This window comes from Plectropomus leopardus, chromosome 9 (assembly GCF_026936395.1).
Source record: "Plectropomus leopardus strain MGB_pleo_1.0 chromosome 9, ASM2693639v1, whole genome shotgun sequence".
Classification (NCBI taxonomy): Eukaryota; Metazoa; Chordata; class Actinopteri; order Perciformes; family Serranidae; genus Plectropomus; species Plectropomus leopardus.
This window is the reverse complement of record NC_142184.1, coordinates 22284117-22311646: the sequence shown is the minus strand read 5'-3', so window position 1 is coordinate 22311646 and position 27530 is coordinate 22284117. Positions and strand designations below refer to the sequence as shown.

The window sequence follows — 27530 nt, the reverse complement described above, 5'->3', positions numbered from 1 at the left end:
TTGAAATGCTCATTTTGTGTATAAAATATTCCTTTAACACTCTTTGAACAAGAAGAGGACTTAACATTGTAATAAAGCCAGCTATTTCAAAGTATTAAAGGCTGGTATTAGAAGAAACATAAAGGTAACTGCAACTTTAATTTCTTATCTCATTAAATGCAACACTACTTGAGGCTAGCTGTTTTTTTTTTTTTGTTGTGTACTGTGAGGAAACACAGGTCAGGGATTGACCGGTGTTTGCTCCTTTATCGCCTCAACAAGTCGTGTGAGTATCTGACATTAAGAAACTCAATCACCACTTTGATTGGCAGAAAAGGCTCCACTCAGTGGGCTTAGGCTTGTTTAATAAGATCTCCCTTCATGTGCCTCTTAGGGGTAATTCATATCTACCAGTGGCTGTAGGACTCTGTCTTATCAGGCAAAGCAGTGCTGGGAACATTTACTGAGGGTGTCTGAGCTCAGTGAAACTTTCTCATATTTCAGGGTAAATTAAGGTGCTGCTCCCTGCGATGGCAGAGTCAGTGCTCCCGAGTAAAACTGTCCCGAGCCCCACAGCTTGTGCGAGGGTTTTTTAAGACCTCAAGACTGCTGCAGATGAGCACATCTGGATACTGGGAACGGTTCCACATGTAGAAGCTCAGCAGAGACAAATCAGTACTTTAAAACAGAGAAATCAGTCGGATAAAGAAGAAAAAATTAACCTTCTACTTATGGAAATTCTTTTTAATGTTCACAGTCATGGCAAGAACAGAGCAGCTAGTAACGTCTGTATCACCGGAACAGCTCTATTAAGTTGCCATGTGTTCATGCATCTATTTTAGCCTGCTAAAGAGAACTTTCTTGTTGTTTCCTGTGCGCCTCCCTCTTCAGCCTGCGCCGGCCAGTTGGGAAGGCAGGGCGCAGGTGCTAACTGAGGGAAGGCAGGCGTCCTGATGTGAAATCTAATTGAAATGTGCAGATCAAAAGTGTCGAGTGGTGCCGAGCGCTGGCTTTGCTCTGTGCTTAATGACTGTTCTCAGCAGTGCCTCTCTGGCTCCTCGCTGCAGGCTGACAACTACACGGCCTCAACAACAGCTTGGCAGACACGGGGAAAGGTCACCCTGCCTCTCCATCACTTACACTGTGTCAAGTACCATTACATTAAGCAGGGGCTAATGAAAACATTAACTTGGGCTTTTGAATGGGAATTAACAGGTGCACCGATGAACTGGTGTAGCAGGATATTAGCGGTTGGTGGAAAACAAAAGAAGGAGCCTTGAATTTGAGTGAATTTATTGAGTTGAAAAGTGAATACATTTAATTAAAAAAAACAAAAAAAAACAAAGAGGAAATACTATCTGGGCCCTGGGCTTTCCCTCAATTAACCTTCAAAAATATGGAAGAAATGGCTATAAAATGAGCAAGAAATTAGCAAAAAGTTACAAGGAAATTACAAAAAAATTGTTTTTCTGTAACATAATTTTAAAGATATAATCATAAGAATTATAAATGTAGTTTTCTGGATAGGTTTTCTTGATATTTTTGATCCCCCCCATCTATTTTTTAGGTAATTTCCTTGTAACCTTTGACTTTTTTTTTTGTAATTTGCACAAAATTTCTTGCCAAGTTGCACATTATGTTTTCCCCCATGTTTGCTAAAAAAAATTAAACCAATTCTCTTAGGTTTCAGAGGTTTAAATGCCCTTCTGAACACAGCACAGAAAAACTGATGTTGTCCAGATGTTTAAAGGTTACATTGTAAAAAAAAAAGCTAACTTTTTGTAATGTTTGTTTTCTAATTTACCTTTACAGTCTGAATGCAGATTTTGAACACGATGATGGAGGTAAAGCTTGATGTGGAGTTGCATAACGATGTCTGTGAGTGAAGTGCAGTTAAATATGAACACAGCGTTCCCGTGGTTGAGAAAGGCTTTGTGTTGTAAATTAGTGTCAAACAGAGATTGATAGAGTACCTCTTTCAGCCTGCCTGCACGTCAAATTCAGTTCCCCTGAAGTCACATATGTCCGATCTCACACACTGACTGCCTACTTTTCTCTATCAAAGTCACTTTGTCATGCTGCCATATGCCCACAGCAACACTTTCATTTACCTTGTGTTTCTTCCCCATGATTGGGTGTTTAGCCAGTTGTGTGTGCGAGGCTTCTAAGCAAAGTTGGCATTTTTACTTCAAATAAAGACAACAGTAAATCAGACCTTATTGCACAAACCTGCATCTAAAACAGTTCACCAGTACCCGCTAAAAATTCATGGAGATACTTGAAATAGAAATCTAGATTGGCCCCGGCCTCCGCACCATAATTTTCCTCCAGTCCACTAAATCACTGCAGAGCGGTACAGAGTGTGCTGCCGCTCCGCAGTACATGAGATAGTGACAACATAAGCTCAGTATTATAAGGCCTTTTAGACTGCTTCCATCTGCAGGAGCTTTCTGGCCAGTGGATTATCCGACAAGGAAAGGGCTTACCCTCCTATCACGACACTCAGGGCTTCCATTTCGCTTATTGCCACTTAAAATGGTCGTCTACATAAAAGTGCGTGTGAAATGGGAGTTCAAGATTATGCACAGCAATGTTTTCTTGAGATGAGCTGAGAAACAAGTTCATCATCTGTCGTGCATTGACTTGCACTCATCTTCTGTTCATTGTAATTAGCATAAATTAATTTAAAAATAATCTGTGCTCTTTAGGGTAGCAGCTGAAAGACTGCACATAAGTCGTGTGCTGGCACATAAATAGAGTTTCATGTTTATTTATGGATTTAAAAAGACTTTTTTAACCTCATTATTTGAATAAAATGAGATTGCATTGAGATGAGAGCAAGTGCTTTGTTTTGTAACGTAAGTCAACAGGTTTTTTACTCAGCCATCTTCTGTTCCTGTTTGTAGGCTTCAGACTGAATATGGTTAACCATGAAACCTCTGCAGACTACAGCTTAATTGCGGGTGGGAGTGCAGGTTGAGGCTGAGTGGGAGTGCAGGCTCCTCTGCTGGGCTCGGTGGTCCTGTGTGCGCGGGCAGGGCTGAGGGCGAGGGCTAAACTTGTGTATTTACACCCTCATCCCCTCTCAGGCCCAGGCCTGAACAGATGGTTTCTGTTTTTCCTGGCAGATTTGTGACAGAGCCACAAAAGGCCCCTGCTTTGACATGAAGCCAAACGGTTAAGGCCGTTACTGGCAAGAGCAGGGGAAGGAGGAGAGAACAGGGGAGAGCTGAGGAGGGGGAGGGCCGAGCGTGGAGGAGAGCCGAGAGGGAGGAATAAAGAGCCAGCGGAGGATAACAATGGACAATCAACATCGAATCCAACCACAACCCTTCCCTAATAAAAAAAATCTCCTCGCAAATATCTGCTAAATACCCGAGGCTGCAGCACGCAGGGAGCATGTGATTTCTGGGTTCTGGTGGCCGATGGTGAGTTGTGTAAACATCCATTAGTGCAGCATGAACCTGTGCTCCTCCTGCTGCCTCCACAGTCTGCAGCCGGAGGAGGGAGGACTGCTTCCTGATTCATTTCGGCGAGGTGAAGGGGGATGTATTTCTCTGAGCTAAATCAAACCAGGGTTTAATTATGTATGTGCTCGACCCCTGGACTCGGTATTCTTCATCGGCCATGACAGGTTTTACAGCGTATCGTTTCAGTGAGTGGTGCTTGACTTTTCTGTCATCCTCAGGCTGACTGTAGTGGTCGGGAGGAACTTTGTTGACGCTTGTGTGTGACGCCTGCAGGACCTTCTGGCATGTTTATTTATCTTGAGTCTTTAAACAGCATTACTATTCATGTTTAATCTGTAATTAATAGCATCTTTTTGTGATGCAGATGAGATAAAAATTTGTCACATAATATGCAGGTAAAACGTTCCTGCGACATGACGAGGTACCCGGTGAATTCTGGGCAAGTTAAAATAATTTTCTCAGTCCTCTTTAGACTTTAGACGACTGAATAGTGAAAGGACCTTGGCTGGTGGAGTAGGGTGCATGTGAAAGGCGGTTAAATAGACAGCCGTTCCCTGCTGCGCGGCGCCTTTCTGCTGGAGAATGACTGAATAAGCTCTGCTTTCACAGGTCAGGGATGCACATGCTGAAGAATCAGCACTCGTGTTTTTCCCGCTGTAAGCGCTTTTGCCAGTGAAAGCAGATTGGATGGCAACAGTGCCTTTTTGCTGGAGGGTCGATCCTGCGTGTTCTGCTGATAAGCTAGTCCCCAAAAAACCACAACATGAAGCTTACCAAAGAACTCAATTACACAGGGAGCTCCAGCTCTCCGAGCTCCATCTATTAGGCTGGGGAAAGGGGGGGAAAAAGAAAAGATTTTGCCCGCACTCTGCCGCGCTAAATTGCCTGTGGTCTGCTAAAAGAACATCAATACGCGCTGGTTGAGCTTCCGTCAGCCGACAGCGATTTCACTGCCTAAACAAGTTATATCATTTACCAAACACGAAAGCTGTTCTGTCACGCTGGTGACAGCTGCTGCCAACTGGACCAGGCCCTGTAGTTTGTAGCTGGTTTAATTAGTGTTTGAACCAAAGCATTTATAATCACAGTCATCCCCAAGGTTCTGGCTGCTGAGCTAAGGACACGGCAATGAATTCAATTTGACGTTTGTACAGATTGTACCGGGGCAAACATCTGCTGTGAGGTTGTGTTGAGAACACTGTTCTCCTGTTGGCCATCCTGTAAATGACAGGGCCTGGAGGGAGGAGGGGCGGGGGGTGCTCTCTTTTCTCCGAGAGAACAAGATGCTGCGAGAGCCACCGAGCACATCACCTCATCACCAGTAAAGCAGTGTTTTTAAAATCAGACATGCAGCTCAGGTCAGCTATGTGCCCGTACGTCCTTACGACCACAACACGCTCTAAAGTCAAAGTGACTTTTGTGCCCTGCGCAGCTCCGTCACCTGCCACAGTCAAGAGCTACCAAGAAACACAAACCACGAGAGGACGCTAGACAGAGACACGACTTCTGCTGAGAAATGTGTTTTTTTTATATGACTGCTGCTACCTGGCCAGCTGCTAGCATCAAACTGTTTGCCATCTGAGGACACTTGTTTGACTTGTGACGCTAACACGAAAGCACAAACACACCGTGGCTTCACCTTTGTTAGCTTTGCCACTGCACCTTTCTGTCTTTTCCACCTCTGTGTCAAAACAACGCAGGAACCAGCAGCATAAAAATGTCTCTTTGGATCAGTTTAGTGTTTGTTTTTTTTCCTGCCCTGCAAGCTGCAGCTGATGTTGTGCTGTGCAAGTCCCAGCTCACTGTACTAAAACTGTGACATATTACTATACAGATTCATATCCATTATTTTTTTTGTTCCTTTTTTCCTCTAAATCTTCAGTCTTAATGATTTTTACCAAGTTTGAGTAAAATACAAATAGTGAACTATGTTGGAGATCAGGTTAACTCTGTGCTGACACACTGTATGAACTTTAATATTTAAACATGGCGTACAGGGGAGCAGTCACGAGAGAATAAACGACAGGATGCAGAAATGGGGCCTCGAGGGAAAACTCAACCGATAAACATTCCCACACACACACACACACACACACACACACACACACACACACACACACACACACACACGCCGAGCTTTTGTTCTATGCTTGTAAATTCTTTGCCATTACTTCATCAAGTTTATGAGATTATGGCTGCTCTGTTTTATGGAGAAACACTTTTTATGGGCTATAAATACATAAATACACTAATATATGACAATGAAGTCAATAAACTACTTGTATTTCCAGAGTCAGAATCAGATTCATTGCCAAGTAGGTTTTCTTTTTTCTTTTTTTAATTTGCTTTGATTTTTTGTGCAAAAATTAAACATATAATAAACATATTAAGAGGTATAAATATATCATAATAATCCTAAAAAAATATAGGGCAAATACTGCAACACTCAAGAACTTAAATATAGAATAGAAACATTTACAATAAAAATATGGTAGAGATACTTTTCAAAGTACAATAACAAGACAAATATGCACACGGAAACTGACAGCTGTACAGTTTTGTGCAGGATGTGCAAAGGTGTTCGGCAGGGAATGTGCGAAAGTTCACGGTAGAACAAATAAGCAATGTGCAATTTTTGTGCAGATTTCATGAAATTTAAAATCTCTTATTGGACAGTCAAAGTAGTTTTAGGTACGAGTTGATTTAGCAGTGTTTCACTAAGTAATGCATAATTATAATAGCCTTGTCCCTGAAATATTAAAATTCCAGTTGTGCATTAATTTTTACACCATTTAATGTGCAAATTAACTGTAGTACCTTTTCCCCACCACTGAATTGTTTTGGGCTCAGTTCTTTCTGTAAAAAAAAAAAAACCATAAAAACTTTCTAATTTGATCCAATTTTCAAACTGTCAATTTCTCTGTTTGGCTGCACAGCAAACAGAGCCGAAACAAATCTGCTCAGCAAATACTGCGTGTTGATCTCCCCTAAAACCACATTTTTATGAAAACCCCTACAGTGAAAATATCAGCAGCCGAGTTATCTGTGATCTGCCGTTTCAGCATATTTAGCTGTTTAAACACTGGAAGCAGAAAGCTCATGTTCCATGACGTCCTCTCTGGAGTGAAGGAAATGGTGGCAGCACAGTTAGCTGCAGACGGTCAGACGACACACCCACTTCCCCCTCTGGGCCTTTATGTGACTTTATATAAAGCATTCCTGAGTGCTAGTCGGGCCTGGTGTGTTTACACAGCGCTGGGTGCTTACCCTTGGCACTGGGTGTTCTGAGCCGCGCTGGCACTTCAGGGGCAGAGCAGCTAATAGGGGCTAGCGGGAGGAACAGTGAGGAGCAGACACACTGTACTGGACCTTTGGATATCAGCCCGAAGGGTTTCACGCTCTGAACTCCGCATCAACAACAGTGGTACGGCAATGACTTAGGGCAGGGACACCCTCATTTCTGCAACACGCTCCTTTTTTTCGATTGCTTAGCATGCAAGAGGAATGACAGAAATGTGCGCCTGTGACTGGAGATAATGGGAAGGACCTAAAATATCTTGTTGCGCTCATGTTCCACATTTGGGAATGAGCAGGTAGAAAATAAACGGAGCTGTCCTCGGGGTATTGACTGGCACTCGCTTATATCAGTCTCACAGCACAAAAGCAAGTTCAATCATAAGCAAAGAGTTTTATTTTTTTCCTGTGCAACAACCCCGGCTTTTCAGCGACTATATTGAGCTCCACCTTACCCCTGCTCCTCCAGTCGCTGCTACCCTCCCCGTGCTCTCCCAGTCATTTTCTCCTCTTTTCATATGTTTAAAGGGCAGTTTATTTTCCATTTGTAGAGGGAAAATTAATCTCTCTCTGCTCTGTAGTGGTGGCAGGCCCAGATCCTGGAGGAGGTCTATTACTTCTCCTGCCAAGTAGACTCCCCCTCCAGGTTGAATTACATTAATACCTCCTTTATAGCCAATCAACTGGACTAGTCGTATATTTCAAAACCAGTAAAAATAATTGAAGAAACCTCTGTGAGGAAACTGTGTTCATACACTTTAATCTCTTATTCAAGAGGTTCAAATTGGTTTGGAGGAATAAAAATGTAGCACAAAGGAGGCGACACTAAAGAGATTTTGAGTAAAGAAAAAAAATATATATCACATGATCTGTAGGGGGTGTTTGAGGAGCAGGGGCTGACATCTCCTCAGCTCACAGCAGACAAGGAAATGAAGTGGCGAGAAGTTATGACAAACACCTTTGATTTTCCTTTGATGTCTGTGTCAGCACTGTAGCGGCACACTTCCAGCAGGAGCGGCCTCGCAGAAACAGCAAGGTCTGCACTGCTTTCTGAATCAAAATGCAGATCTGAGAATAATTTAACAGCTAAGTCAAAGGTGCGGAGGGCTTTGAAGCAACATGTACATGTACAGCATGTTCCCTTTATTGCCGGTTAGAGCAGAGATAAAACTCTGAAGCGCACACAGGTTTACTTGCGCAGATATAAAGAGACAAAGATTACAGTAAAATGCTGTAGCTCAGCTTAAAGAGACAACACACAGTCTGTGTGGTTGCTTTGTTTTGTTTCCAGTGTAATGATCACATTTAATAAGCTTAAGTGGTGTTTGTCATTGTTAGTGCTGGATTTGACCCATTTGCACCATGAAACAAGTTGCACAGTTGTGCAGGGATGATTAACACATCGACGCGTGCGCACACTCACGAACACAGAGGAGGGAAACTCTGACAAGCTTCTGTCTGCATACATAAACAAGCACTTACATCAGTCCCTTAAAGCGCAGCTGTTATTAAATTGTGTTCTCCCCTTTAATCCAAAATGAACAAGCCTTAAAACTACCACGATAGAAGGAATTTAAATTATAGTTTAATCCTAATCATAGTTAAAGGCTCAATAATCTGTGCTCCACAAGTGAATAAAAGACTGAGTAAATTCAAAGTACAAATTAGGAGCCTACTTTCACTTTCAGGTACTTTTCAATACATTAAAACAGCAACAAAATCTGTCATTTATATTTTTTGATGCTGTTTAAGGTTGGTTGACAGTATTGATGTTAGCAAACAAAAGAAGCGTGTATTTTTAGCTATAATCAGTTGAGAACAAACACCGGTTTGACATCTTTAACTCTTTAATATCTTGGTTTAAGAATGGACAAAAACCCTCTAATTTATATGACCAAAAATAATTGATTGGGCCTGCGTTTCTGTCGATATAATCCAATTTCAATTTGCCACTTTAAGACCCCCAGATAAAACTGTTTCCTTTAAAAGCACAACTATTAGAGAGTTTGCATTTGTAGTTATTTCGCTTAAAAGGCTCTCATCGTAACCTGCTTTCTAATCCTCGTGTACGCCATGATGCTGCACTTTAGAGTTCACTACTTTGAAAGTTTGTGAAAATGTAAAAAAAAAAAAAACAAAAAGAAAATCTCAAGTGCTGATATAACACTTGAGCACAAACACAAACATGAGATGAAGCAGGCTGCTCTTGAGACCTGAGATGTGCTGCAAACACAGCGGCTCACATCACATCTGCACAACTTGTTTACCGCTTGCTAAGAGAGAGTGCTAATTAATGTTCAGCGTGTCTCTTTTAAGGTTTCGGTGGCCGTCTGTGCAGCACATTTAGCCTTTTTTTCCTCTCAGGTATAACAATATGCTTTCTTCAAAACAGCCAGAAGGAGGATCTGACAATACTGCAGCACATTTGTTGGCAGGCAGCACTTACTTCTTATCAATAAGGCCCATGGTTAAAAACCCGCCACGCTCAAAATATCACACCAGAAAATGTTTTACTGCTCACGCTGTACATTAGTTACGAGCAAACCACATGTACCTCGTTTCATATGCCCCAGTTCAATAAAACAAGTGACACACGCTGAAAAAGTTCGGCAGTATGGAGGGAATTAAATCGTCTTACCGTTTCTTTGTTGGGCAGCAGCTCTTTCCGGATCCTGAAGAAGTTTTTGCCGAACTGTCTCAACCCTTTAATGAAGCGCTTCTGCAATTTTTTCACAGAGGAAGAGAGAGAAAAAAAGAGACCAGTTAGTATGTGTGAAGTCAGCTTAGCTGTGGCTGCATAAAGTTACAGGCTAACACCAAGGCAAAAGCATTGTTTTCATTTCGTCAGTCTGCGGTTGGGGAGGTTTGATGTGTATCTAGAAATCTCTGTCGCCGTTTAAACTCCGGAGAAAATACAGCCATGTCAGAGCAAAACTAGAGAGGAAATGACAAGTAAGGCAGGGACAGACGCTGAGCTAAGCTTGTCTTTTCATGTGGAGAGAAAATACAGTTAAAAAAACCTCATAAAATGATATAAAAACATGCTTGCTGGTATACATGTTGAATGTGTTGTCAGTGAAAAGTTCAAAGCCTTAACTTGAGCGCTGAAAAGCAAGAAAATGTCTCACTGTGCACGCTGGACAGTTTCTATTTTTGCCTTTACATTTTGGCAATTTTAACAGCAAAGAAGACATGTCAAAATTTAAAATCTACAAATATACCCTCACACGAGTGAAAAGAGAGGAACAGTATGATGACAGAAACTGCTTCTTCAATAACATCGGGTTTATTCTGGCATGAAAACTCAATGTGAACACACCACCTCACCTCAGCGCGCACAAAAACAACATCAGAAAGGAACAAATACCAAAAAGCTGAAAAACCTAAATGTATTTCTTCTCCTTTAAGAGCCACAGACCGCGAGCCATGAAAAGCGGAGGCTGAAAACATTCATAACCAGCGAAGCAGACAACCAACAGATTTACTTTCTTGTTCCAGAGGCGAGCCCCGTTCCTCAGTGATCTCAGCCAACCGTTTCCACCAAGTAACTCCAGCAAAAAGCAGGGAAAAGTCCTCAGGGAGCACAGCACCAATCTCTACATCCAGCCACAGGTAAAGGAAAAATTAGGAGGCAAATCCACAATGTCTCCGATGGTACATTGCTTTTTTTTCCTCTGTTTTTTTACAAGCAAGAAATAGCTTGTCACTCTCTGCTCTTCCACTACAAAGGGGAAGGCTTTACATGTGATCTTTCTGCAAGAGAGCCTCTGGTTCGCGGCAGGCTGGAAAACCCGGAGTGGAGTCTTGTGCTTCATGTTAGTGTCGGGCACGGCTCTTAAATCAGCCTGATCTCGATCCTCTAAAACTGCACAAGCAGGCGTCATGTCACTACGACCGTCACAGGAAAAGCCAAGCCACTGTTTGTTGTTAAAACTGCACCATAGCAGCATGCTAGACTGAAAGAGCAACTAGAGCAGTCCTTTAAATGCATTCAGAGCTTTGGGGTGAGCACACACACACACACACACACACACACACACACAAACACAGCCACAAACTCAACTAGCTGCCAGCCTGAGAGGGGAGGCAGCTCTTGGACATGGTGAGAGGAGACAAGGGAGAGAGAAAATCAGGCATGGAGCCTCTTCTGAGTGTCAGGAGTTCATTTTCCATGCCATGTACAGTGCGTTATGTAACCACAGATTGTTTACATACCCAGATTTTGGTGGGGAACAAAGGCCAAATTTACAGAAGTAACACAGCCAGCTGCAAAACACAACTGTCTCTCAGGAGGGAAAATTACAGGCGAGAAAGACAGACCTATCTCAACAACAGGAATGAATGGCTGTATTTATCTATATTACGCAAACAAACTCAACAGTCCCAAGTTTTAGAGTTTAACAGCATAATTGTGAGGAACAAAACATATAAGTACAAGTCTGAGTTAAAGTAGACTAAATAAACATACGAGGTCTGACCAAAAGTCAGATGTAAAGGAGCTGACAGCTGAACAAAAAAAAAAAGCCTCATCAGTGACATGAGACAGCAGTTAATTTGCATTAATCAGACTGAAGGTGTAGCGGATGATTAGCCAGTAGATGGAGCCGTCTCCAACACAAGCGCTCCCCCACATCCAAGCACCCGTCTCTAACCACTCGAGGGGTTAAGAGCAGATTATCATTTGGGCTGTCAGTCAAAGTTTCACAGAGGTGCACACGACCAGATGAACACTAGTGCTGAGATTCAGAGGATCAACATCACAGGGCTTGTTTGACAGGCGATGACAAAAGTAGGTAAATATTTACTTGAAATACTGGCTTCGAGAAGAAATATCACTTTCTGAAATGTTTGTGAAAAAAGTTTCAAGAGGATGAAACGGTCTTTAAATAATGTCAAAGTGGAGTTAGTCCTGAGGACGAGTTGGGGTAAATGAATTAGAATATAAATGACATACATTAATTTAGGAGACAATTTTTTTCCAAAGCAAAAGAAGAAAAAGTGCCTCTACACTCAGCTCCACCTGACACACGAGTCACAAAGCCGCAGGTGCATAAAGTATGAAGTGCCTAGAAAATGACATTTTATTTTTATTTTTATTTTTTTTAGAAAAAGCTGAAGAAGGATGGAGAGATAGAATAAGAAAGAGCGTAAAAGGGGTGTAAGTATTTTCAGAAAAGGTAGGATTCTGCTGACTGAATCGAGTCAGTATTTGACTTCTGAGGGACCACACAAGAGAAGAGTTTGGATTGAGATTTCCAGCCTCGCAGTAACGACAGGACTAGTCAATAATTAGACCAGCTCATGCAGCCTGTGTGTCTGTCCTAATTATGTCACCTTAATTATGTTCCCCAACTGTACTATTTACACAGTCTGTCCGTCCGTCTCTATAGAGGAGCTGTGTGCATGCTCCCTCTCTCCCCCTCCCTTCCGTTTTTTTTCTCTCGCTGGCTCCCTCCTCCCCTCTCTACACGTCGGCTCCAGTTTAAGGCTCCATTTCAGCTGCCTGGGCTCACTGCTCTCCAGCCCAGCTAATAAATCATCCGCCAATCTGCTCCCTGAATCGCTCTGCCCCTGCTCCGATTGCTCCAGCCCTCCGTTGCTAGGCAACACAGCGGCGGAGGAGGGGCTGAGAGGGCCAGAGCGAGCAAGCCAGAGAGAGAGAGAGAGAGAGAGAGAGGAGGAGGAAGAGGAGGAAGGGGGGCTGGGTGGAAGCGCTACCAAATGGCCATCCGCTGTGCAGAAACAACAGGCTTCTCTCTCCGAGTGTGTTCCAGAAAACTGGCGTTTTTTCACCCGCCCCAAGTTTCCCCTCGGAGACTAACAGAGCACTATTGTGAGGCTGGAGAGCAGACATATAAAAGGAGGAGGAGAAGGAGAAAAAATGATTCAATAGGCCATTGTTGTGCGTGCGCACTTCCTGCTTGAGAGTTGATTGTTGGGAGTTGTAAAACTGGTTAAGATAATGCAGACATATGCACAACGATGGTATCATGATGACCGGCGGGGCGCAGGCTCACACATGGAACATAACTCCTGCTAAATGTCATTGCATGAAAACACTGACGCAAGACCGTCCAACGGCAAACAAAGCCACTTTCACTCAATATGGAGTCATTAGACTTGACTTGTTGTTAAAAGCTGACCTTTCAGAGCCTGCGGTGGATAAACCCCGAGGGCCGAGCACAATCAGACAGCAAACCAAAACCAGAGGGGAAAACACAGTGCTGTCTGTTATGAAATATCAGCTAGTAATAAGATTGGCCACGGTGAGCAGAGAGGAAATCACAACATGCTTGAAGAAGCGAGGGAGAGACCGCATTGACAGACACTTGTCTTGCCCACATCCTCTTTGTATTGACGCTATACGTGAAGACAGAAATCTATCTTTAGAACAATGTATGCAGATGTGAAAGGCGATACACCTTTTGATTAGAAACCTTGAAAAACAGAGAAAATACTCTGACAGATGGAAATTCCTGTTCTTATACTCTGCTAACTTTCAGCAGGCAAACTAACGTCCTCTGCTTCCCTTTGCTTGTACTGACACAAAAGGTGACAGGAAATTCCAGCACACGCCCATCCTGCCTGCTATTTAGTTACTAAACAACCCTAAAAAGCATTGCTGGCACTGTACCATCAGGGTGATAAAAATGCACTGTTTACACTAAATCTTCAGTGTAGCAGGCAGAGCTCCCTCTGCAGACGAAAACCCACGAAGCAAAGCTGCTCATCTAACTTTAAAATAATCTACAGCCTGCAGCAGAGGATGCAGGGCGGCGTGTTGTGTTTTATCTGCCTGTGGTGTTTTTGGTTGGGCAGTGTGTCTCAGGTTTGCAGGCTTGTGTTCAACCACTGGGGGGCCGCTACTCTCTCCTCTCCTCTCCCTCCCACCTCAGTGCTGTGGGCAGCCCGCTTCAGTCATCCATCAGCTGAAGACGCAGCCGGAGATAAGCCACGGCACGGCGCAGCTGGCTGAGGAATAGACCTGCCGCCCCGCAGCAGTCATAGATCAGCCTCTCTGTGTCTGACATGGCGACACGCAGCACGACGGCTGCTGCCGCTGCTTCTGATTGTTTATATGGCACCTCCTGTTGGCCGATGCATTATCAGCACCGCTTATTTACAAGAATGACAGTAGCTTCATGTGGAGAGACGATTTCATTAAATCAAATTCACGAGTGCAAGAGTCTCTTGATGATGACCTTCACTGACTCTGCAGGTAGGGCAGGTACAGGTGATGTAATACTGACCTTAGCTTGGATTTTATCTTTTTATCCGTGTTAATACATAACTTTTAGAAGAAAATCAATTCATTTGATACTCTTGAGATTTACTGAGGCAGATGATGAAGCTCATGTTCACTAAGTAGTGCATCTGAGGGTAGGTGAGAATTTAATATTTGCGCGCGGAACAAGATATAATGTAGTTGTTGTGTGACTTTAAGTTAAGACTTAAATGCATTTTTGGTCAAATCTCTTGTTTTAAATGTATTCTTTTATCACAGTTAATCAACTTACTGAACTCAATATATTCCTATTTTATTATCGCGATGAAGATTTGGGTGGGAGAAGAGGTGGACATTAGAGAGCTTTGATGGGTGGGAAACTACATATAATTGCTAAAATTTTCCAGACACTTATTATCCTGTTTATCAAAAATTTAATATTCAATACAGATCATCTAATGGTGCAAATAATAAGGCTTATCATCAACATCCATGTATAGTAATATGACACATCTATAGAACAGATTGTAAATAACTAAATAAAATTACAAATACGCAACACATTATTACTGCAACAACAGCGATGACTGTATATTGTGTAGCTTCTAGGTTTTCCAACACCGTCTGTCAAACTATTCAATAATCATATTATTAATATTAACCAACAAATCTGGCTTTATCAATTTAAAGGAGCTGTACATGACCTTTAGTGTCTCTCTGTGACTTAGAGGTTGCTGGCACACAACTCTTAACATGGAGGTGGCTGAGCTGGCTGCTAACAGCTAATGGTGCTAACAGTGCTAAAAAACAGTAGCAGATGTAGCTAACGTCGGGTTAGGGGGCCAGAGGGTGGGCGTAAAACTTTTGCAGAAACTCTGTTTTGCCACCATGCAACATTATCGGCGGTAACTACTGTGTGGTTGCAGTGCAGAGTGGCGTCTAGCTAGCCAGTGGGATACACATGCAGGGACTCACATGCCCTAACATGCACGCGCGGCCGGCCCGTCCACCATAACAAAGAACAGAGAAGCTCAGACTACAATAAACACAGTGGGAGGGTGACGCCGTTACTACTTACTTCACTATATTTTAACACAGTGTGGTTTGCAGCTATATGCTCTAAATGTCGCACACAGCTTCTTCAAAGATCTTCGCAACTTAATTTCATGACGCGGAACATGTGCAAGTATTTCAATCTAAAACACGTTTCCGTAGTTACCCAGAAAGCGTCAGCAGAGGCAAATACAACCCAAGAGTCACCTAAAAGTGTTCATTTACATCTGTAACTGGACTTTCTGATCTGAACAGCAGAATTTGTTCTCACTGTTGATGATCATATCCTGTCAGCTTATTGTGGTTTCACTGTGTTAACCAGGCATTATTTAGACAGGAGAACTACTCAGTGATGTAACGTTATTGCTATTTTGTATTAAGGCCTCAGTGGAGAGACCATTAAAGGCAACAAAAAGAAACAACCTGTATGCTTTTCACTTGAAGTGCTTTTTGTTCCCGTTTTAAAAGGATTTATTTTTGCCGTTGTGACTATTGCACAATCAAAAGGATGGGAAGAGTTGTGTGTGGGCAGCGCACATTGATTTGGCTCCTGATAAAACACACATAGAGAAGTGTGTGGTGGGATTGCCTCTCTCAGTTAGACTTTAGAGAACTACTCCACGTCTGACTGTCTGCCATAATAACACATCACATTTTCCCTTTTCTTGGTTGTTAAATAACAACTGAGCTATCCTCAACAGACTGTAAGTGCACAACAACTACAAGACTGCTCCGGAGACGATTATGGTGAAATATTTATAGTTTTATATTTAATTTATTTGAGATTTTTCTTTGGTATAACCTATAGTTATCACCTTACTGATGCATGAAAATGGTTTGAGTGGTGCTCACATCAAGGTGATGGATTTTCAATTTCTGAAAGCTGTACTAATAATTTCACAGTGAAAGATCATTCAGGGGTTGACTGCAACACATCTTACTGAGGTGAAATTATTTTCTGTGCCTGAGAGAGGACAATAAAAATGAAACAAACACTCCCCTTCACAGTGTTGTCGCTTCCTCCGTCGCAGTAATGAAACGGCTTACAAATGATGGCAGCGGTTTTATCTTTCTGTGGGAGGTGTGTGGGGAGAAATTATAAATATTTTTCTAGAGTTAGAGAAGAGACGAGGTTTAGGATTATGTGGCAGCAGCTGCAGACAGAGAGAGGAGAGGTGGGGTGGAGGGGCAAGAGAAGTCAAAAGGGGGAGGGGAGGGTGACAAGTGACCCTGCAGACAGGCGGATTCTGTCATTTCAGCAGCCCCCGCTGTCACTTTTATTCACATCTCTAAAAGAATGCAGGGGTGGAGTGAAAAAAGAGCAGGCAGGAATAACGAAGCTAGTCCTGCAGGGGATGAGAGGGGAGAGAGAGGCAGAGGGAAGGGGTGATAAATAAATGAAGAGCAGCGGGGCTGCTTTCTGTGAGTGTGTCAAGGTTGGAGCTGCATTTACACCTGTCCCTCAAGGCTGCAGGGCTGAAAAGGCACAACTGGTGATCGGATCACCAGGAGCCGTGTCCTTGGCTGGCCAGAGTCAAGCTGCTGCTTCTCCAGGCTGCGGACACTGTGGGGCAGGTGGAGCACTAATGGCCTGCTGAGCCCCTCCACCCGCAGACACAAAACACACCCGCCACTGAACATGGCTGACAGAGTGTACTGGACTCCCTGACAGCTCCCACACTTCAGTTACATAATGCTGTCTGAACATGATGAAACTCCTCTGTGAAAGTGGGGATGAAGTCGCCATGACCTAGGTTACAGAAATATTACGGCATTAATTAAACGGGCTGAGGATGCAGGGCTGGGTAATGATTCAATGTCATTGTCTTCCAGTGGAATTTTTAACAATAGCATTTTATCTTTTATAATATTCCGTTGTCAAAATTGCATGCAAACATTGTTTCTTAGTGAGTTGTACAGATTTTTGTTTTTCATTTTAGAGTTTCATTTGACATAATAAAACAGTGGAACACATTTCGGTAATTCACTGTTAGCTTTTTTTTTTAAAAAAAAACATGACATTTAGCCATCACATGAATTAGCTGATTTATATATAATTTGAATACATTTACTATACTGTGGTTTTAGGGCTGGGTAGTCACTTGATTTGTATTTTCAATTATGATTTTGGCTTCCAAAGACTATGAAAACAAGAAAATCACAATTAAACGATTATTGTGCCACATTCTGTTTCGCCGTGATGCACCTGTTTAGTCGTTCCCCTTTCCTTCAAAGCTGTGTGCTTTCGCCCTTTCGTAAAAGCTCAAACTAGCTCTCAACCAGGCTGTGGTATGTTTAACTTGAGCCTGCTTTTTAGTCAAATTATATTTAAAGCTCAAGAAAATCCACAGTCAAAAGACTTTTTTTTTAAAATTAAATAAAGGCATCTTCCAAAGTCAATGAGAAATTGTTTTAAATAATCGTAATCTCAATATTGACCAAAATAATGGTGATTTTGATTTCAGCCATAACCGAGCAGTCCTTTGTAGTATACGGCAGGACCAATATATCAATATTGGCGTGTGTATCAGCCGATAAGAAACAAGAAACTGCAGTACAGAATTGCCAAACTAGATTTGAGGTCATTAAGTTACATAGTTTTAAAAAAGTTGGCAAGCCTGGAGGGGATTGTGCATTTGGTCCTGTCTGTTTGTGTGTGTGTGTGTGTGTGTGTGTGTGTGTTGAGACTAATCTCTCAAACTACCAGAACAATGAGCCGAATAATTTGTGTGCAGATTTATGACTGTATGATAAAAGGATCTTTCAGGGTTGATATCATTAACAAGTCATGATAAACCTGTTTTATTGACTGTTTTACACCTTCATTGTGTGCCGACTTTTCTTATCCAGTCAGTGAGGCCGCAAGTTTTCCAGAATCGGCTCAAATAAAAACATCAAACCTTACCAAAAGTAGGCAGTTAAATGGTTTCTTTCTTTCCTGTATTGGGCAAGTTTATTTAAATAGCGTATAGCAGAGACAAAGGAAATTCAAGGAAATTGTGTTTATCAACATTATTTCCTACTTTATTGTGTTGTAACCTAAAAAAAAGTTCATACCACCTAAAGTCTAGTTATGAATAATCGGCTTTAAATACTTGTGGCTGTTTTTGTATTAGAAACGCAATAATCCTCATAATTACATTGTATCTTTTGAAACATACTGCTGCACATTTGCCGGAAATAAAAGAATTGTTTCGAAAGGCAGCTTGAAAGCATGAACTTTTCTATTTTCTATACTGGAAAATGTCCTGCTCAGTATGTATTTTGGTGTAAATTCTATCACAAAACAAATGTAAGGGATCCCTGTCTAGACTGAGCGTTTATATTATACTTTTATGTTAAAGAAAATAAACGGTCTATATGTTGTTATCAAACTTCCACATATTTATAGCATCGCTCCGATTTTAAGAATATATTTGTTCGTATCATTCCAGATAAATAACACTGTAGAGCATATTTCCTCTTTGATTAATAATAAAAAAAAGTGAATAACTGAAGTGATCATTTTATTTTCTGAATCAAGTTATTTACAGCTCCAACTGTCGAGCCCCTACTGTGCTTTTTTGACAAGAGGTCTGTGGTAGACCTGCTGTGGTGGAGCATGGCAATAAAGCTTCCCATCAACATGCCCGGCCCCCGCTCTGATCATCTTCGCACAGCAGTTGAGCTTGGCGCCAGCAAGCATGCATAAATAAAGGCGAACTCATAACCAGTCCACAAAAGGATGGCTGACTTAATTTGTTGTGATTCGCCGTGGTCATGCCGTGAGCCCTGGCTTTATTCAAATGTACCCATCACGTTCAATTACGAGACAAATACACCCATTTACTTCCACTGGATCCGAGCTGCTGGATTCAAAGCTCAACAAAAACGACTGCGAAGCTTCAGCATTACCAAACAATATCAAAGCGGGGGAAAAAAGATGATTCTCAGCGGAGGAGGAAAACCAACACTGAAGAATTTAAGTGTTTTTCTAAGATCTTCAGTGAGATCTGTCAGGAGTCGTATCTTTAAAAGGAGCGTGTGTACAAACATGTAGTGCAGCGCGTCATAAAGCATCAAGGCCAAAGCTGCAGCTCTCACTCGTTTTGACACGGCGTTATCCAGCACTTTCATTCCTCCCTCCTCTCCTGCCCGTTCATGATGTGCTGTTTGATCAGAGAGACAGGCTGCCATTTTCTGATTCCAGCCCTTCAACAGCTGTGGTGAAATTCACATCGAAATTCAAATGGAGGCTAACATTACCAGCCCTCAATCTTTTTCCCCTTTCCAGACTTCCACTCTCAAGATTTATTCTGTGGGTGATAAACAGGATGCAGCTGCTCTTGGGCCTTGGAGGAGCTGGAAACTGACGAGTGTTTTTTTTTTTTACTGATGTCTTGTGAGACGGGGCCAAGAGTCCTGTTTTAACTCTCAACAGCTCCCTCTAAAGACACAAGCGAGGCTCTGACACACAGCAGGTACCCACACAAGACATACCAATATCAAGAAAACCATAGATAACCATTAGCTGTGCGTGCTAACATGTACTTAAAATATTTTTAAGCATGCTGTCTTTGTTAAAGAAATATTTCTTCCCAAAAAATGACAATTTAATCTTTGCTCTCGTCAAAACTAGACTCTAATGCTAAGGTTTTACAGCAAAAATGCATGAGTTTGGGGAGTACTGAGCATAAGGCTGTTTAAATGAGACTATAATATACTGCATGAGTTGTGTGAGAGTTTATAAACTAATGTTTTGATATAGTTTTGCTGTTGTTAAATGTGGTCTGTAATCAATCAAATCAATATGTTTGCAGTTTTCCACAGAGGCATGCGAGAAAATGAAAGTTTCTTCACAAATTCAAGGTAACACGGCATGACTAATTGATATACAAATGCTCATTTTTGTGGGGTGAAGTATTCATTTGCTGCATTTTCAAATAAAAGCGCTGTTCTCTTACCACTTCATCCTCAGACCAGCACTTCTCTATCAGTTTGGGTACAGGCTTCTTCACCAGACGCTGGAGAGCTTTTCCTGCATCGTAGCTGCTCTCGTGAAGCTGAGGATCACAACAGAAATATCGGCTTATCATTCTGATTATAAACCGGTGCATGAATCTGTATCCGCACACATTTTCACAGGAAAAATTCCCACGAAAAAATTCTTTTTCTTGCTCAACTAGCCCGGTGTTTTTCAAACATATACAATTCAAACAGATGGAAACTCTTTGCAAATATAATTTCAGCTGCTAGGCAAACAGGAAGGGAGAGACGAAAGCAGAGCAAAAACAACTAAACATAGGGGACGGTCAACAAAACGCTGTCACACATCGTTGCATATTAGAGCTACAGAGTATTAATTTGCCACTCCGTTACATTACATCGGAAGGGTATCCACTGAAGATTGTTGTGACTGAATTTAATTATAAAAAAAAAAAAAAGGCTTTTCCCAAAGTTTCAAGGATCTTGTCTAATTCCATGACTTTTCCAGGCCTGTAAAATGTGATTGTGAAATTCCATGACCGTGGGAACCCTGATGAATGTATTTTTTTTTTAAAAGAACATTTGCAAAGCTGCCAACTTTCTTTGCAGCGACACAAAGGGACATTTTGTGCAGCACTGACACATTTTATGGAGCTGATTTGTTTTACAAACAGACTTTATATCAAGGAGTGGCCTGAACCTTTTACTGGCGATCTTACAGCGTCAGAGGGAATGCTGTGCTAAGATCCAACAACAAGCCTGGAAATAAACAACGCAGTGACAAAGGCAATCGCAGAGCAGCTTTAAGCCCTGTGTAATATTCAGTTGGGTGAAACAGGCAGCGCTGGAGCTCTTCCTCTCAGAATAAACAAGCATTACTCATTGGAATTGCAAATAGCGAGGAAGGTCGAGAGACAATGACCTGCCCGCTATGTTAATTTTCCAGTTTATAGAGTCGGAATATAAATGCCCTGTTTATGATGATTCTAATCTCTTTCTTGTGCTTGATTCCTCGGTATTCATTGTCAATGTGACAGACAAATCTCTCATTACGCCTAATGTATTGTAAGCCTCTGAGGCTGGGTTTACTACAGGGGGCTACTCTACTGGCTCCGGGGCCTTATCATTGCCCATCACTGCACAGCTGCCTCATAGAAAAATAACACCCTGTAATTTAAACAAAACATTTCAGGTTTGTTTTCAATAGAGTGCACTTGGTTTCTCGTGTTAGACTTGTTGCATAGTTACTTACAGTGTTAAGTGCGTTTAATGTAGTGTCATCTCGAGAGGCAGCTAAACACCCATCTTCTGTTGAGCCTCCGTCGCACATCCCTGCAAAGGCAGCCATGCTCCTGTGGGCAAAACACACATGAAATCAACACTAAAACAGCCACAGACACCTGCTTACACAACTGCATTCCTGACTTTAATGGCTTTGATGGTAATAAGAGAAAAGTCTAACAGTAGGGCTGCCAGATATGAGTAAAATGTGCGATATGTGTAAACGTTGAATATTGGGATAACAATAATGCGATAAATAAATACATATTAAAGTGCACTCAGTTCTGGCTTTCTGCTGCTTTCAGTATATTGCTTTTTGAATCAAATAAATAAATAAAAGCATTGTTTTACTGAAAACTGAATTTAACACAAAAGGCTCCAACACTAAAAAGAATGATAGTCGCAATTTAAAGTGCAGTTTTCTACTAATATTCTTTATCCACTAACAACCCCCCCCCCAAATCCCTGAGTACAATACTGAAGTGTTTAAAGATGTTTATTGCAATGTCGTTGATGTCGATAAAAAAAAATCTACAATTTGCAGCTCTATTTCATTTACCAAACTTTCAAAACACTGACAAGTAATTACAGATGGCATTTTTTAATACATATAGATATCAAACTATTGCTGACAGTGCAAATAAAGCAAATATTGGAAAACAAGCAAACGTGTACTTTATAAGCATGAAATGTAGTAGAGATGCAAAATTAATCTATTATTTGAGCATCCATTAAAATTAATTGGCAACTATTTTGATAATTGATTGATATTTTAAGTTTCTTTTTTGTAAAAATGACAAAAAATATTTGATGCTTTCAGATTCTTAAATGTGAGAATATACTGCTTTTCCGTGTCTAATACATTACAGTAAATTGAATAATTTGGGCTTTTGGACTGTTGTCAGACAAAACAAAACATTTCATGACATTACCTTGAGCTCTTGGATACAGTCAGTTTTCTGATGTTTCATAGATCAAATGATTAATCAAATAAATCAAGAAAAAAATAGCATGTGAAGTTACGATAATAACTGCTCTTTTCTCCTTTTTCACACTGCAGTAAATTGTATTTCGCATGAACTTCTGATGCGGCATGCTAGAGGCATATATTAGTAACCATCTTTGCTACACTGCAGGCAATACACTGTTTTGGTGTCCTTGAAACAAGCACATTTGCTATAACCTGCTCATTCCAGGAAAAAAACAAACTTTTTTAAAGTGCAGCTGTTACTTAGAGCACGTGATGCAAAGCATATCTACATAAATGTAACACAGTATGAGTCTGTGTAAAGCTAATAAGCTTGAAAACAAATACGATGGATAAATATAGACTTTGATGGGATTTCCAGAACACTGTCTGTCACAGTGACAGATTGTGATTAATTACACTGTGGCCCCCAACTACAACATAACACAGAAACCTGTTAACATGTATCACTTTCACTGCAACAACATCTCAGGGAACACTGATGAATGATGGATTAGTTTGTCCCATGACACCTGATGAAGTGTAACATTGATAAGTAGCATTAATATGCCACTCTTGAGACTACAAACATTTACAGACATTTAGTTTGACTGATCCTGACTGCAGAGAAAGGGTTATAGTGTATTTTGTGCTGAATTCATGCAACTACATTCAGATCAATACAGTGAGGGCAATGGGCAGTTAGGGGTTACATATTTTTAAAAGAACTTTGACCTCCCTGATGATAGTTTTCCCTTTAACTTAGTAGGTCAGACCTTGCAGCCCCTCCGTGGGCTGAACTTGTGTGTTTCTCTGGGCTCACCTTGCGGCTCTGAGGTACATGAGAAGATCACAGTCATTGACCCCTGGCATCCAGACCAGCTCCTCATTCTCGGTCACGGCCTGGCCACCAGGAGAGGGGAAAGGCTGCAGCTCGGGGAGCTTGGCCTAATTAGGTCCAGGGAGACGGAAAGGGACAGATGGTGTCACACTACAAATAGCAGGCAAGCTCAAAAAAATATCAGCTTTCAGCCCCCTGTCATCAACTTTTCACTGAGAGGCTGGCTGCAGGCAGCAGGGACAATTATTCAGTATCTAAACACAACACAGAACTACAGATGACTTTCTATTTTTATATGACAACGAGCAGATCCTCCTTGAATTAAGTGGAATCCCAAATAACTTTCTGATACATCTGACACAACTGACCCCGCCAAAAACTGCAGTTCCTTGAATAGCCACATGAGGCTGGCTCCAAAAGCAAGTCAATACATAGTCATACTCATAGATGCCCATGTTAAAATGCCAAACTTTACAGCAGAAATAAACACTTTTACAGCCTGGTTACAAAAAACATTTTTATCCAAACAAGGTCACTCGTGGCTCCAATAAATCCGGACTGCTAAAATGCCAAAGTTAAGGCTTCACTGAGTGACGTGACAGGGGCTCCATTATTTTTTATACAGGCCATGATCTAAACGTAAGCATGTGTGTACCATAAACTGTATAAATAATGGATTTAGTTTTGTGGACGCCCATTATGCAGCCTCAAGCTCTGCATTTTGGCCGTCACCATCTTGGTTTTTTGGAGCCAGAAGTGACCATGACTGGGCGAGAGGCTAGTGCTGTAAGGGAGCGAGGGTTGGATCTGACTGAGAAGCTGATGACATTATTAGCTGACAGCCTGTTGCCGCCCTTAATTAAGCACCTATACTGTTGTTATGAACGAGGAAATTAGCTATAAAGACCAAAGCCGTTTTTTTAACAGGAGGTAAACATGTTTATTTCTGCTGAAAAGGGCATTTTAACATAGAGGTCTGTGGGGACTGAATGGCTTCTGGAGCCAGCCTCATGTGGACATTAAAGAAACTGCAGTTTTCAGCACTTGGTGTTGTCTTCATTTTTCAGCCCTGGAGGTTGCTGCTTGGTTTGTACAAGCACAAGTACATCACAGTTTCACAACAGCTCTGCTGGCAGATGCAAACATTACTGTAAATCATAATCACAAACTTATATGTAGATTGCATGTCTAATTTCGTAAAAGCGGCACGTTGTCCACTTGCATCATCACTACCTAATAAAACTGCTCTTGTATTTTTTGTTTTAACATTTGAATTGAAAGTTTTAGTTGTAATGCATTTGAAAGTATTAAATGTCTTGTGAGAACAGCGCTGCACAATTGTGGTCAAGTGTTAAAACGATACTACATCTTAAATGAGAAACAATGCTGTGAATCAGACTAAATGGCATCTATGATGTAAGAGAAGAGTTGCCCTATTTTAGCTTATTGTGTGATAATAAAATCCACACACAACGCGGCAAAAAAACTTTTAACAACATCATAGAAATCTGAACAGCTGGTTGATGTGTGCTGTACGATGACTTACTTGGTGACTGGGTCCCACTCGGATTTCCCCTTGTGTGCTGTTTAGTCGCCTGCAAAGAGACAAAGAGAGCAGATTGAAACAAATATTTACTTGGCAATATTTCAATGCTAGCTGAAAGAAATCAGGCAGCATTGTGCCTTTTGAATCAGCTAAACAACTGCACAAAGTCACAACTGGGTATCATGACTGACTGAAGAATTCAAAAGAAAATGTCAGAAAACATGAAATTGACGAGATCAAACACAGTGCGAGGGAACAAGGACTGTATTTTCTATTGCGGACGTCTTTACAGGCATGTGAGAAAAGCACACAATGTTTTATTCTGAAAAGCAAATAAAGATTTCAGAAGAATATTCCTGGTCGACTGCTCCTGCACGACGAGCTGAGCAGAGCACATTTACAGGCCTGATATTGTGGATGCAGCAATAAAACAGAATCCCCTAAAAGGAGGAGGAGGTGGGGGGAGCTGGCTCTGGATATGCAGGGCGAGCGCCTCTGAAAAACGGCTGCTGGTACAAATGTTGGTAGTCATAGCAACTGCAATTTAATAATAGTGTTCCGAATCTCCAGCTGCAGTGGATTAAAGAAAATGACAAGATGTTCCTTTTGAAAAGCCTTTCCCTCCGTTGCCTAGGTAACAGCGCCAATTTTCATACAGTCGAGCGGGGCGGCCCAGAATCTGTCAGCGTGATTTGCACCCAGAGAAGCTCGCACTCCATCATGGAGACCCAGCAGAAACCTGAGAGGCCGCAGCCCTCTGGTCTCTTTACAGTCGTCCAACCACAAAACACTATGACGGCACATATTTGACCCAACTCCCCATTTCCCCTTCTAAAACAGACCTCCGCCTCCTCTCAAGGCAGGAGAGAGCGATTAGAGGAGTAATCCATACTGTTATGAACTATGGCTGACAGAAGCACTGGCACACGCGATATCACCACAGGCCAAAAACGCTGCAGTAAATGACCCCGGGCCTGCCAGGACGCTGTGCTGCTCCAGAAACATGTCGAAATACTTTCATTTTGTTGCACACGTTCTCGGCAAACTAAACATAAAGCAATCAGAATTTGGCATAGTGCGAAAACCCGCAGCGATGCATAGTGTTGATAAAGACAGAATATATGTTTCCTGCATCATTAGCACTTCAGATTACATCTGAAAGGTTTCATAACAGTTTTAGAACATCAAAATCCTACTTTAGGCCGTTATTGTGCCATTATTTCACTCAAAGTTATGAATAAAGCTTGAAACAAAGAAATACATTCTCCTGCCTTTTTTTTTTTTTTTTTACAAACATACTGTCTCACAGCTAGTGTTGCAGCGATATAACAGTTTCAAGTATACCACAGTGTGAAAACTGATGCTTATCATAGCACATGCCTTGACATTTGCTTATCTATAGTATTGAAAATAATGCAGCTGGACAGAGAATCTGAGAAGTTAGTTATTGTCAAAAGGGAGACTTTACATAAATAAACATACATTTATTTTGAAAATGGTTTCAATTACAATAATAAAATGTTTGCTGATTTAAAAAAACTTTCATTTTCATTCCTTTTAGAGTCATTTAAACTGATAATAATAATAATAATTTTACATTGACAAAGGTGCTCAAAATGGAGAACAGTGGAAGTCTCAAATCATTACAACCCTGCCCATAGCATACACTTACATGCAGATATACTGTACTTTCTATCTCCAAATAAGTAAGTGTATAAGTAAGTAAAATTTTATTTATAGCCGCTTTCAAAACATAGGTTCAGCGTCAGCAATGATAAAACACACAACCAAATTGACAGATTAAGTGCCCTATATAATAAAAATAAAATGGGTCCAAGAATTGATCCCTGAGGCACCCCACAGGTTAAAGGGGCACAGGTGGATACCTCATCATCAGTGGACACCAGGAACTTACGGTTGGCCTAATGAGAAGAAAACCAGTTAAATGCTACCCATTAATTTGCTTTAATAAGAATAGCGTGCTCAATTGTGTCAAAGGCTGAAGACAAATCTAAGACAACTAAAATTGCTATTTCACAGTGCTGAATGGGTGAATTAAGAGAATGTCTGCGTGCAGGCTACAAACAAAATGATTGTTTATCTGATTTGTGTTCCTGCAGAGAAAAAGTTCTGCAAACGTGTTCCTGACAATGTGCAGTCGGCCAGGTCCGTTTGGCAGGAAGCTGTAAGGATGACAAATGAGGACCTGTGCACCAGAACCAGAACGACGTCTTAAGACATCCATGTTTTACTCTCAAGCAAATCCTGAGAGCAGACGCTCGACATTCAGATGGAATGCTGCTCAGGTCCTGAGAGAGGAGGCAGAATACAGATGTCTCGCAGCAGGAGGCTCTCAGGAGTTTCCATAAAGGCTGCAGGTACAGCTGAACAGAAACAGCCTTTGGAGCAAAGTACTGACAAATATGTGATAAAACTAGGGCCATGCCAGTAATATTAACATCTCCAGCAAACAATAGCCATGTTTAAAGTTTAATTTCTGGAAATCTGGAAAAAGACTCCTAAGCTTGTCATTTAATTATCTGTCTCTTAATGTAGATAAGAAAGACAAACAAGCATTGTCTCGAAGTTCTTAGTTATAATACTGACTTCCTGTAATAATGGTTCTTTTATTCCCTCCAATAATCTGCACAAAGCCTGTTGCCTAGCACAATAAATAGTGTAAAACATGCCCAGTTGTTCCACACAGCAAGCTCAGATCTATCTCCGCATTACCACACAGTCTTGCCAAATAATTACAGGCTTACTTATTAAACCCAAACAACAACAACGTGACAGTCTGGTCAACTTTGTGTGTGTGCAATCAAGGATAGCCCCGCCCCCCTCCATCAATTTCAGCCAATCACGGCGCGAGTCTGTGGCACACTGACATAATTGCAGCACAGCAAAAA

General features: G+C 41.5%; 1 protein-coding gene across 6 annotated transcripts in view; it reads right to left on the bottom strand.

The window, feature by feature from the left end:
• rerea (arginine-glutamic acid dipeptide (RE) repeats a) overlaps window positions 1-27530 on the bottom strand; it is a 153408-nt gene that overhangs the window by 13009 nt on the left and 112869 nt on the right. For all 6 annotated transcript variants that reach the window (XM_088082237.1, XM_042491197.2, XM_042491196.2 and 3 more), the window contains 5 exons: window positions 24622-24670; window positions 23058-23182; window positions 21239-21338; window positions 19965-20063; window positions 9382-9462 (listed from right to left, as the gene is read on the bottom strand). In XM_088082237.1, coding sequence (XP_087938363.1) covers window positions 9382-9462; window positions 19965-20063; window positions 21239-21338; window positions 23058-23182; window positions 24622-24670 — 454 coding nt within the window. The remainder of the gene's footprint in view (window positions 1-9381; window positions 9463-19964; window positions 20064-21238; window positions 21339-23057; window positions 23183-24621; window positions 24671-27530) is intronic.